Source organism: Fusarium keratoplasticum, chromosome 1 (genome assembly GCF_025433545.1).
Source record: "Fusarium keratoplasticum isolate Fu6.1 chromosome 1, whole genome shotgun sequence".
NCBI lineage: Eukaryota > Fungi > Ascomycota > Sordariomycetes > Hypocreales > Nectriaceae > Fusarium > Fusarium keratoplasticum.
The window spans coordinates 788,079-799,615 of record NC_070529.1 but is presented as its reverse complement, the minus strand read 5'-3'; the positions used below and the strand labels follow the sequence as shown (position 1 = coordinate 799,615).

The 11,537-nt window shown below is 52.1% G+C and overlaps 3 protein-coding genes across 3 annotated transcripts; 1 reads left to right on the top strand and 2 right to left on the bottom strand.

Annotated features, from left to right (window-relative positions):
* Positions 1-136: 136 nt before the first annotated feature.
* NCS57_00024800 (uncharacterized protein) lies at positions 137-3,755 on the bottom strand (the record flags this gene model as incomplete). Its single annotated transcript, XM_053050336.1, has 7 exons — positions 137-1,028; positions 1,080-1,445; positions 1,495-1,587; positions 1,634-2,583; positions 2,644-2,857; positions 2,908-3,632; positions 3,690-3,755. The coding sequence occupies 7 exons, from the start codon at positions 3,753-3,755 to the stop codon at positions 137-139; spliced, it is 3,306 nt and encodes a 1,101-aa protein (XP_052918851.1).
* Positions 3,756-4,773: 1,018 nt separating this feature from the next.
* On the bottom strand, positions 4,774-6,342 carry NCS57_00024700 (uncharacterized protein; the record flags this gene model as incomplete). Its single annotated transcript, XM_053050335.1, has 1 exon — positions 4,774-6,342. One exon carries the CDS (start codon positions 6,340-6,342, stop codon positions 4,774-4,776), a length of 1,569 nt encoding a protein of 522 aa, XP_052918850.1.
* Positions 6,343-8,370: 2,028 nt separating this feature from the next.
* On the top strand, positions 8,371-11,204 carry NCS57_00024600 (Calpain catalytic domain-containing protein; the record flags this gene model as incomplete). Its single annotated transcript, XM_053050334.1, has 4 exons — positions 8,371-9,342; positions 9,391-9,692; positions 9,766-10,081; positions 10,131-11,204. The coding sequence occupies 4 exons, from the start codon at positions 8,371-8,373 to the stop codon at positions 11,202-11,204; spliced, it is 2,664 nt and encodes an 887-aa protein (XP_052918849.1).
* Between the last annotated feature and the right edge of the window lie 333 nt (positions 11,205-11,537).

Sequence of the window (11,537 nt, the reverse complement as noted above, 5' to 3'; positions counted from 1 at the left end):
TTTTCCTCCTGCGCTGTGGAAACCCATGGTAGAAAAATCAAAGCCAAGTATGCATGCATTCGTCCTTCGATGTGTCCCCCTAAAAACAACCGCATGCACTCATTAGCCCCCCCCCCCCCCCCCCATGGCAACCCTTCTAACCCTCAGTCGTGTCCATAGCCTCAGTCTTTATCTTCTCCCTGGCCGCCTTTATCTTCTCGTCGCGCCACTGCAAAATCTTTTCCTTCAGCTCCGGCTGCGGGATGGCATCCTCGATGGTCATGGGCTGCCTAGTGAAGGGGTCCTTGCGATCACTCAGCAGGTGCTGCACAATGGTGGAACGGTCCACGATGTGCCTGCTGGGCAGCAGTACAGGGTCTGTCATGAGGTCGCCCATGATGGGGTCCTCGAAATCGGCCGGGATCTCTCCCAGGTCAAGATCGGCCTGGTCGAGCTGGAGCTTGGCGTCGATAAACTTGAGCTTGAGCTTGTCCCAGCGGGCAATCTCGGCCGGCTCCTTCTGGTGCTTGGATGTCAGGATCTGGCTGACGCGGTTGAGCACCTCAGGGTTGTAGGAGCGTCCATCGGCGGCGACAGCGTCAATAAAGACGCTCGAGTCCTCCAAGTTGAGGTAGATATCAACAATGTCCGAGATGATCTGGACAGGACGGAAGTGGTACTTCTCCTTGTTGGAGACGCTGAGCTCGGCAGCCGCCTTCTTGCCAGCCAGCGTCTCGAGGTTGTAGTTGAGCATGCCTGCCAAACGGGACACAATCTCAGGCATGGTAAAGGCTTCGCCCATAGCCTCAGTGAAGAGCTTCATCATCTCGAGCGTCTCGTTGGACAGTTGCATAAACGACTTGGCCGTGTTGGCAAGCTGCTGGAGCTCCTCGTCCTTCTTCTGGCGATCCTCTGGTGAGAGGAACCTATCCTCAAGTTCCCTCTCGAGGCTCCTGATCTTGGTGAGCTTTGTGAGAGCTTCATCCAGGACGTAAATGGCATCATTCAGCAACATGTGAACAAACTGAACAAAGAACTGCTTGTTGACCCTTTGTCCCTGTTAGCCACCCATACAGCCAATTTAGCCTGCGAAAACTCACTTGCTCTCCTGTGCCAACTGGCGCTTGTAGTGATCATTCACCCAAACACACTTGATCACCTGGAAGATCTCATATCGGATGTTGAACTTGTCGTAAAAGGCAGAGTCGGCGCCTGTTGACTCGCACTCGATATAGAACCTCATCAATCCTCGCAAGAGGTGCTCATTGGCGAACTTGCTGCCAACAAGCTGGTCACCGAGCACGCCACGCTTCAGATGCATCAATGGCCAGGTGGATGAGAAGAGCAAAGAAACCAATGACGACTTCAGGTAGGGGTTCTTGATGTACTCGGTTGAACGAAGGAATGTCACGCAGAGCGCAATCATCTCATCTCCAATCGCACTAGGAAGAATCTTGGGAATCCATCTGGAACCTATTAGTCGGGCTGAGACATACATGCAATGGAAACACTTACTTGAAGAGGAAAGTGAAATTGTCCACGATGTTCTGGAGGGTGTACTCCGGCAAGCATGAAAACACATCTGATTGCTCAGCAGGAAGAGGAAGCCTAACAGATTAGCATATGGCAAAACGCCAAAACAGACATTACGTACTTAATCTCTGACGATTCCAAACCAGGCTTGTACTTGGATCGGGTCACCAGACGCAGCAACCAGACGGCCACATATCGCATGAAACGCAAAGACGTACTCTGCATGCGCTCGTCAAGCAGCACACCCTCGATAGCATATTTCTTGCTAATTGCATTCTCCAGCGTCCTTACGTGGGCTGCAATGGCTGCCTCTAGCCGCTGCGCCTGGTCAGGAACGTTGGCCATCCTGGGACGCTCCGCCTCCATCGCTTCGATGCGACTCTCAAAATACCGAAGGTCCCGATCCAGGCCCTTGAGCTGTGAGTTGCAGGCTTCGCTTCCATAGTGATGCGCCGCAAGAGTGAGAAAGAAGGCCTCCGAGATGAAGTTGGCCTCGCCAGGCACCTTGTTAGCGTAGAAGCTGTCCGAGCGGGCTTGGTCGGCATTGATCTTTGTCTCATCCTTGATGTCCACTCGCGGTTGTTTTCTGAAGTAGTTGTCGTCAATCTTGTCCACCTTGCTGAAGTCGTTATCCATGAAAGGTTCGCAGAATCGGTCTAGAATCGTTGTCACGTTGATCATGAATCCGTCTGAGGCAACTTCCCTCGGATCAACCCGCATGCCCCTCCTCTTGTGGTTTGTGTTCATGATGTAAGCAAACCAGTCCAATGTCCGAGATCGAGTATCAGCGCCCGCTCGGATGAAGGCGTTTGTAATCACAAAGAGATCATCCTGGTGTGCCCGCAACACCATGCGGAGGGCGTCTTGTGCGGTACTGATCCTGGTCTTATCAAGGGACCGGGGTCCCGGGAAGTAGCTCTTCACAGCCTCACCCTGGAGAGGTGAGAGACGGAAAAAGGGCCCGAGAAGGGTGTGCTTCTCGATGCCAGGGGCGCTCTGCGCCATGTTAAAGCAAGGGTGTTTAGCCAAGTTAACGATGAGACGTGGGAATCGCGCATATGTAAGCATCGCCTATCGATCATGTCAGAGCTACGGCCGTGTAGTTGACGGCATTTCATTCATGAGGCGCACCTGGACGTATGGCTTGTAATCGTCATTCATGGACAAGGTTCCCAGTTTACTCGAGATCTGGACCATGGCGTCGTTGAACAGAGCAGGGATAGCGTCATCGTCGTCAAACCGCTTAATAGCTTCCTGGATGAAGTTAAAGCATAGGCCATTGTCGTCCAGGACACCCTTCAGGAGGTACGGCACAAGTGTGTCATGCCTTGGGTCTGGGTCTCGTCTACACATGGCTGTTAGGGTTGGCTTCCGCAGAGTTACCGCTCTACTCACCCGTACAGATCCGGCATGGTCAAAGCGAACAGGCAGTTGCTCATGCACAGCCGTTTTGCCTCGCTATGCACCTCGAACCGGGGTCCCTCTGTGGCCTTGAATTGAGCAGCTGCTTTCACAGCCCGCTTCCAGCAAGGCAAGAAGTAGTTCATGAGAGGCTTATCCTGAGGCCATGCTCCAGCCGCCTCCATGAGCGCTTGATCCAAAGAAGCGGCTGAAAGCTTCAAGGGCTCTCCAGAGTCGTTGAGCTCCTGGTTCAGGTTTGGGAGGAACACCAGCCTGTGTCCATGACTGGACATGTTGTGCGGGTCCACGGTGATGCGGAAGATCTGGGACAGGACTCGGTCGGCATAGGCCTCGTCGGACTCGGGTTGAGAGTTGGAAGGGCGTGGAGAGGGTCGGCCCGCTGGAACAGCGTCGTCAATCTCAGAAGCCTGTCTCTTACGATTCACACGGAAGCTACCTGTTGAGCTTGACGGCTCGCTCTGGTTCTCAGTCTTGGCCACTAGCTTGGTGAAGGGGTTCGCGGCGGAGCTCGAGGAGGGCGCGGAGGGAGTGACGTTGATCTTGGGTCGTGATGAGTCGGTCGAGGTGGTCTGCGGCTTCGGCGTGGACGTGCGTGACGGGTTCGACGATTCGGAGGCTGGAGCCTTGTTCTCGTCCGACTTTGATGAAGCAGGAGTCGAAGTTCCCAGCTTGGCCAGGCGTCTAGCACGGATCTGGACCTTGCACGTTAACAGGCAGTCCATCATGAGCTCCATCGGCGCATAAAGTTAACTTGCCTGTTCCATCTTCTCCTTGTCTGGGGCATCGCCGCCAGCCCACGAAGGCTGCTCGTTGGGATCCATTGCGGCGTTCTCCGGTGTCGATTAAAATGCAACGATGAGAAGGGGGAATAAAGAAAGATGGTGCAGGAGAGAAGTGCAATATGGATGACGAGGCTGAAGATTGAGGTGGGAGGTCTGTGTGGACCCGAGCCTCACAGATGGCGGATAGATATGGATAGAGGGAAGTGATGATGGAGGGCGGGCAGCTTGGTAATAGTGGGGGAAACTAGGTAGCCACCACCTCAGACAGACGGGACAGCACCTAACGCGGGGCGGTGAGGCTGCACGCGCTGTAGTTCAGTGACTGGTTCCCTGTGTGTGGCGCTGCAGCCTAGCTATGTTGGATGGGCTATAGCGGCGGGTAGCTGCCTGTGCCGTTGGGTCTCTTGAGGACGTGGAATGCCCTGGAAGAAGTGAGATGAGCCAATAGATGGATGGATGTATTTGAAATCTGCCTTGGGCCGGATGGCGCTTAATGTCTTTACTGATTCTTTTGAATCCTCAATAAACGATAATGATAATCCAAGAGTGAGTTAAAAAGGTAGTTCCGTGTTGAGAAGCAAATGCCCAAACTCCGCAGAAAGAAGGTAAACTCCGCTCCGGTCTAAATACCCACCCGCATTCGGCTCCGTGGACGGGATTTCTAATAAGCTTGACTTTCGCCTTCAACTGTCATCGGAGATATCGCCAGTTCGCGTCTTCGGAATAGCAAAGGATCACTGCTTAGGCGCCTGCCTATTATCTAGATACTTGGGGTTTCTGCTGATGTCAGATCGGAACCTTTGATTCTTGATATTGACGGTATATATACTGTGTTCAGCTCAGACATGGTCACATCGAGTCGAGACCTACCCTCGAGTATCATAACCATCTTGCTTGATTGATTATCCAGCTCTATGCTAATTCACAAAATTTTAATACCTATGTACACCATAATTCCTATTGTTTTTCCACCATGCCTGTGTATATGCTAGGGGTATCCCGAACCTTTATTACGCCAGAAAAAAAGGGCAAAAGAATGGAGCACTTCATGTATCTGTCATAGTCGAGGCAGATCTGCCCCTTCGGCGCTGGCTGAGCGGCGACGCTCTGACAGACGGGGGCCTTCGATGGACCTGTCTCGTTGTATGGTTGATGCTGATCCAGAGTTGTTGGCCGCTCTAATGCGACCTTCCTCTCGGCTCCGGTTCAGGAGCCAGTTGACATGCATTCGGATCATGTTAATATTATTTCGTAGTTCAGTCACCTCCTCGCGAATAGGCATGATTTGGTTGATTGTCCACATACTTTGCCGTGCCTCGAGATGGGTCAAATTCTGGTGGACTTCTTCGAAGCCAGCATCCAGGTCCTGGATAGTGCGGTTGTCTCCTACCACCGAGTCATCTCCGCCTCGACGGCTGAGGGATGAGTTGATCTCGTTGAGCCGCCGGCTCGTTTCGTCCTGACGGGCATTTAATTGTTGGATCTGTTGTCCGAGGTCACCGTAAGACTGGATAAGTTCCCGCTGAGATCGGATTATCATGCCGGATGGAGTGTCGGGGTGAAATGCGCAGCCCAAGGTGTGAATGTCCATCTGTCCACGCAGAGCCCTTGCAGGGCAGCCTAGCTCATCATAGGGACAGTTGACGACAACGCCCTCACACTCCAGATCGCGGTGTGTCTCCATTTGACTCCGATAGACAAGCTTCCAGCAGCCCTCGCAGCGAGTCTTGCTCATGGGGCATGCTAGAAGATGCAAGTCCCGATCGGTCGCCTCAAATGAGGTTTTGCAGTGGGAACACTTGGTCTCGTGATGAGGGCAGGCATCATCTGTTGGCTTTGATCGCAGCCTCTTGTCACAGTCGGTGCCGGGACAAGTAAAGTCCTTGAACCGACAGTCTGTGGTGGCATGGACCTCGACTACCTCCCGGCGAACCTCTGACTTGCATCCTCTCGCGTGGTATGGGCACTTGACTTTGAGGTTGTTAAGCTGTGTGCGCACAAGTCGTGGTGCACTAAAGCAGTTTGGCCATGCTAGTGGTTCTCGGTCGATGGGACAGGCGGTACCAGAAGGGCTTGAGTCAATGCTCTGGCGCAAACAGAGATAGCAAAACGTGTGGTCGCAAGGAGTCGTCACGGGGTCGACAAGCGGATCGTGACAGATAGGACAGAGAAGGTTGGGATCAGGTTCGGTGGCATATGTCAGTGAGTACATGTCGAAGATGCCGTTTCCGCCATATCGCTTGGGGATGCCGAGGGAAGAAGGATGAGGCGGCAGCAAGGGCCCGGAACGGCGATCCGAGTCAACATTTGGTATCAGCAAGCCCGAAGAAGCTGACGCATCAAGCCTATTCCTGATATCTTGCCGGGCCTGCTGGGCGACTTGGGCCCCGAAATAAATAGCATCAGGCGACGGCGGTCGAACGAGGCTTGTGACGAGATCGGGAGTTGGTGATGTGCGGCGGAGGTTGCGACGAGCAAACCGACGAGCAGCGGCAGGACTCAAGCGGATACCATCGTCACTCGATTCAGACGCGGACGTCAAAAGAACCGCAGAGGTTGTAACGACGGTCGGAGAGGTGGGAGTCGGCTGCTCGGGTTCGGGAACCGTTGGTGGAGTTGTCGCCATGGCAGTGGAGGTTGGGTCTCGAGCAGCTCCAGCTTAAACAGGAGCAGACGACGATTCAAGCCGTTTACCTCGGTGTTTTGAGATTGTTGGGTCGAGACATGTACAGGAGTCGGGCGACGTCGCGATGACGCTCATGTGCGGGGAGTTGATGAATGAGGGAAGAGAGGAATGAAGATCTCGATGGATGGGCAGATCAACTTGAAGCGGAGGAAAAGCCGGGGACCATGAGGTGATAAGATAGTGCGGATAGGGTCGAAGGTCGCATTGTGGCGGGGTCGACAAAAGAACCGCGACACAGAAGAGGTTATTCAGGGCAGGGATGCTTATTCATAGGATGGGCGAGGAGAGTGATTAAAGAATTAAAGGGGCGCCATGGATTTGGCTTTAGGTAAGTTTTCCAGGACATTATTGTTAATGATTGTTCAAGTTATTGAGCACTTGGCGATGAAATATATGGCGTCTTCAGGGTCCGGCCTCCTCCAGTTTCTCGTCCCATCTTGCTTTTTTTTGTCAATTACATCATCTTGCCCCGGTTCTCGGCAAGCCAAGCCGTGCACTTGCCCCAGGAACCCTTTCTCTTTCCGGGCGCCTTTGGCGCACCGCTGACGGTCTAGGTTGACTGGGGCACCTGTCACCGCCGTGTATAACTTCCATATAAAGCCCGAGCTGTCTGTGTATCGTGTTTCCATTGTGTTATCCTCCCGGTGGATAGCTTGCAATACCTCATTGACACGTATCCTTCTATTATTATTCAACGACAGAGACTCTCCCTTGGTATCTGGGTAAATGAACTCCCTACCTATCTCGGCAGGATCAAGTGGAAAATGATACTTAGAGTAAGTCCAAGGATACAAAGACGCCAATTATCTTTAAATGACGGCTTTTAAAATTTTCTTAGGGCTGAAAAAGGGTAGGTTGGATTAACCATCTAAAGTTGTGGTGGACACTGAAGCATCAAGCAACAAAGGCAGGTGCCCTCAAGCGGTTTCCTCTTGAGTCCCGTAATATCAAGCCCTTCCATAACACCGCGGCTCATCCGTCCTCTTCTCCCCTCCTTCATCTCCGGTCGTTCCCATCTTCTCCCTCGTTACGCCCGGCTTCAACGACTCTCGCAGCCTACCGACGAAATGAAGCTGAAGCTGACATTGGATGCCGTCTTCACTGGTTTAAGGCAAGGTTGAGCGATCAAAAGCGTCCATGTTCGCCTCGTCTTGACCCTTGCGCCCGCATCCATGCGACTTAGAAGGGTAGGAAAACATCACCTTATTAGCACTGCACGCCAACATCTCCAATCAATCAAATGCAAGGCAACATGTATGTCAGTCCCGGAAGGCAACCATTGCCTGGGTGGCTTTTATTAGCTCCCACAAGTAACACAACACAAGCAACGTCCCTGCAGTCATATCTGCATTTTCAACCTCCATGCCATGGAAGCTCAATCTCAGACCAATCACTTGTTATTTTAGCCTTCATTCTCACCACCCAAAATGAGCGACGTGCCTCAACATCTCTTCTGTATCTCATGACAATGCAGATTGGCGATTCCTCCATTTGCCAAGGTCGTCACGGATGGCTCGTGACCACGGAGCTTTTTCAGTCATTGCCCTTGTGACTTGTTGTTATGCCGCCTGTTGCAACACCACAGGACACCCTGGATCCAGCCTTGTGCGGTCTCGTCACCGGCTGCATATCCATAGAGAGAAGTGTCAGCAACTTGACCATTTCGGCTCATCTAAGTGACCATTCACTCTTCAACCTGGGTGCGGCATTCTTTTGCCCGACGGCATGTGCAACATTGTGATGTTACGCCCGACTTCTTGGTGAACTGACTCCAAGCCAAGCTGGGCGACAGATGACTTCCTCAAGCTATGTCTTCTGTCTATAAGAACCAAGTTTGATTCTTCATGGAAAACTTCTAGGTCCCAAGTCATCCCTCTTTACAGGTCTTCCAAAGGAAGCATTCTTTTGCCAAGTTGCCGAATCCCAACCTGAACCACCTCCTTCTCCAAGTCGCTCAACTTGAACACCATGACAAAGTCGACTAAATCATCTACCAAGGCCTCTGATGAGAAAAAGGCTAAGCACAAAGCTCTCAGTCCTCAAGCTGTGGTGTCCAAGTTCTGGGACAAGTTCAACTCCAAGGCTCCGGGCAAAGTCACTTCCATTTTCCCTCGGAGTCTGCACAAGTCCCTTCTCGCAGATGCCGACTCGTCAATTCCCAAGTCTCGAAACGCTGCACAAAGCTACGAAGCCGCTGCTCAGAAATGCAAGGATCGAGTTCGCGCTATCATCAAGGAGTGTGAGCGCACCAACTCCAAGTTTAGCGATCCCGAGTTTGATATCGAGTTGGATTCCAGAAGGCGCACCTACGACTGCCTCTTTGGCCTCCTCCATAACCTCGTCCTAGAAGGTGATGGCGGTCTCAAAAATAGATTTCTTGATGACGTGGTCAACGCTGAGAAACTTGAGAAGTCTCTTGAATTCTTCAAGAACAGTGGGATCTTGTCAAGCAACAACCTTGAGGTCGATATCTGGAGCCTTTGGAGATGCCTATCCAAAAACAATGCCTCCCCTGATCCCGAATACATACCTGGCTCAGTTCACCGTATCCCATGGATTTTCGAGAATCCCCAGTTCACCATCGGTGGCTATTCGGGTTCAGACATCAAGCAAGGCCATCTGGGCGACTGCTGGTGGGTGGCTGCCTTGGCCACGATCGCACACCGACAAGACCTGATGAAGAAGATTTGTGTTGAACAAAATGAGGAATGTGGTGTCTACGGGTTCGTCTTCTTCCGGGATGGGGAGTGGATTCCGACAGTTGTAGACGACAATCTGTACCTCAAGGAAAAGGATTATTGGCACACAGACGAGACTTATGATGCAACCGGCAAGCATGAGCGTCGTCACAAAAGGGAGAAACAGACGGGCTCCGACTCTCTGGCCTTTGCCAAGTGTGAGGACGCCAATGAGACTTGGTTCCCCTTGCTTGAGAAAGCAGTAAGTATCCCCCTTTAACAACATACGACAACGACTGAGTAGGTCTAGTTTGCCAAGGTTCATGGCGACTACGAGGCCTTGGAGGGTGGGTGGGCATGCCTCGCTGTCGAAGACCTTACTGGTGGTGTCGCCACTATGATGCAGGCAAACAGCGTGCTTCGCAAGGACCGGCTCTGGCGTGAGATGTTGGTGTCCGATACCGAGGACTCAGAGTTCGTCTTCAGCCTATCCGCGTGTCGTCTAGGGACAGATTGCAACAATGGCATCGTCCAGTGCCATGCCTATTCTGTTCTCAAAGCGACTGAGGTTGAGGACGAAAGGGGTGACAAGGTGCGCCTGGTCAAGATTCGGTACGCCGTTCAGCTTATTAACACCTTTCCCTTGAGTATTCTGCCTCTAAACATTCATACTGACGGTCTGTAGGAACCCCTGGGGAAGCAGAAACTACAGAGGCCAAGGGGCTTGGCATGGGCCTTGGTCAGATGGGTCCAAAGAGTGGACTTCACACATGATCCAGAAGTTGCGATATCGGTTTGGTGACGATGGTTCCTGGTGGATGTCCTACAACGACATGCTTGACAACTTTGTCTGGATCCATCGGACCCGAGTCTTTGATAAGCGATGGACTGTAGCTCAACAGTGGACAAGCGTCAACGTCCCATGGCTTTCTGGCTACCTCAAGAAGAAGTTCATCGTAGAGGTCAAAGAAGAAGGCATTGTGGTCATCGCCCTATCACAGGTGGGTTCTCCTCCACCAACAGCCCTCATTGAATACTAACCACAACCAGCTTGACAAGAGATATTTCAACGGACTCGAAGGACAGTATAAGTTCGTTCTTCAGTTTCTTCTGAAGTCTGTCAATGATGCCACGCCGATCTGTCAGACACGAACAATCCCTGAAGCTAGTACACGGTCAACCAACTGCGAGGTCGAACTCGAGCCAGGAACCTACGAAGTCATTCCCAAGATTGTTGCCCAGCACGCAGAGTTTAGACCCACAGTTCAGAAGGTTGTCAAGATAGCTGCAGACAAGAAACCTCGGAAGCTTCAACAAGTTGGACTGTTACATGACCTTGCACATGCCAAGGGAGGAATCGTGGACGAGGATGAGGCTATTCGCAAAAAGCGGGAGAACGACAAGAAGGAAAAGCTGGAGAGTAGCCGGAAGCGGGAGATAGCCCAGAAGGAGGAGAAGGAAAAGGACGACGCAAGGAGGAAAATCGAGGAGGCATTGGTGCTGAAGAAGACTGAGTACTACAGTTGCATGAGCGAGAAGACCAAGGGAGTTGAAAGCAACGACGATGCGATCCTGGAGAAGGTAAGTGGTGAGTCAGGAAAGGTAAGTTTGTCAACGTCGGAAATTCCGACACCTGGGTTCTGGCCTGATGACATGTTCAAGGACCCTGTGGAAGATCAGGCCAAGTCTGAGGTTGCGACTGGATCAGAGAAAGAAACATGGGAGAATGTCGAGGAGAAGAAGGAAGGAGAGTCACGAAGGCCCTCGCAGGACTCAAACTCGCCCCCGATGGAAAGAAGCGCAAGGAACCAGAGTACGGAGTCGAAGCTCGTTTCAACGCCGGCCACCGAAGCTCATTCCGAGGAAGCCAACAGTTCAGACAGTTCAGACACAGAGTCGGAATGCGAGTCGGGATCTGACGACGAGGATTCAGAGCCGGGCAGCAACGACAGCTCAGTTCGAAAGCAGCGCAAGAAGGAGCCATGGAATCCCGTGTGTGTTATCGGTCTACGGGTCTATGCTCAACACGCCGGTATCAGTGTCCGGCTTGCCGAGCAAAAGGCCGACGACGCTGCAGAGCTTCTTCCAGTAAAGGAGGATGACTCGACCAAGCCGGCATCCTAAACCGGGCTTTGGGAGAGTGCAAAACCCCGAAAGAACGGAGTTTGGTGGAGGAAGGAGAATTCACTTGACTTGGCATGAACAAATTGTTGCATAAATAGCATGGGTAGGCTGTGAATGGGAGTGATGGGTTTCTGAGTGGATGTGTCACTACTGCATCTTTCTGATTGTCAAGTAGAAGTTTGATAGATGCTCTTCTTGCCTTCCTTTCTTACTGAATCATGAATACCAGGGCATAGTTCTTTTCACGGAACTTTTCATAGAGTGAACTTCCATGGTTGTGTGGTGAACAATGCGTCCTCGCATGGCTAACCCAAAAAGGCACATTTCTACGGA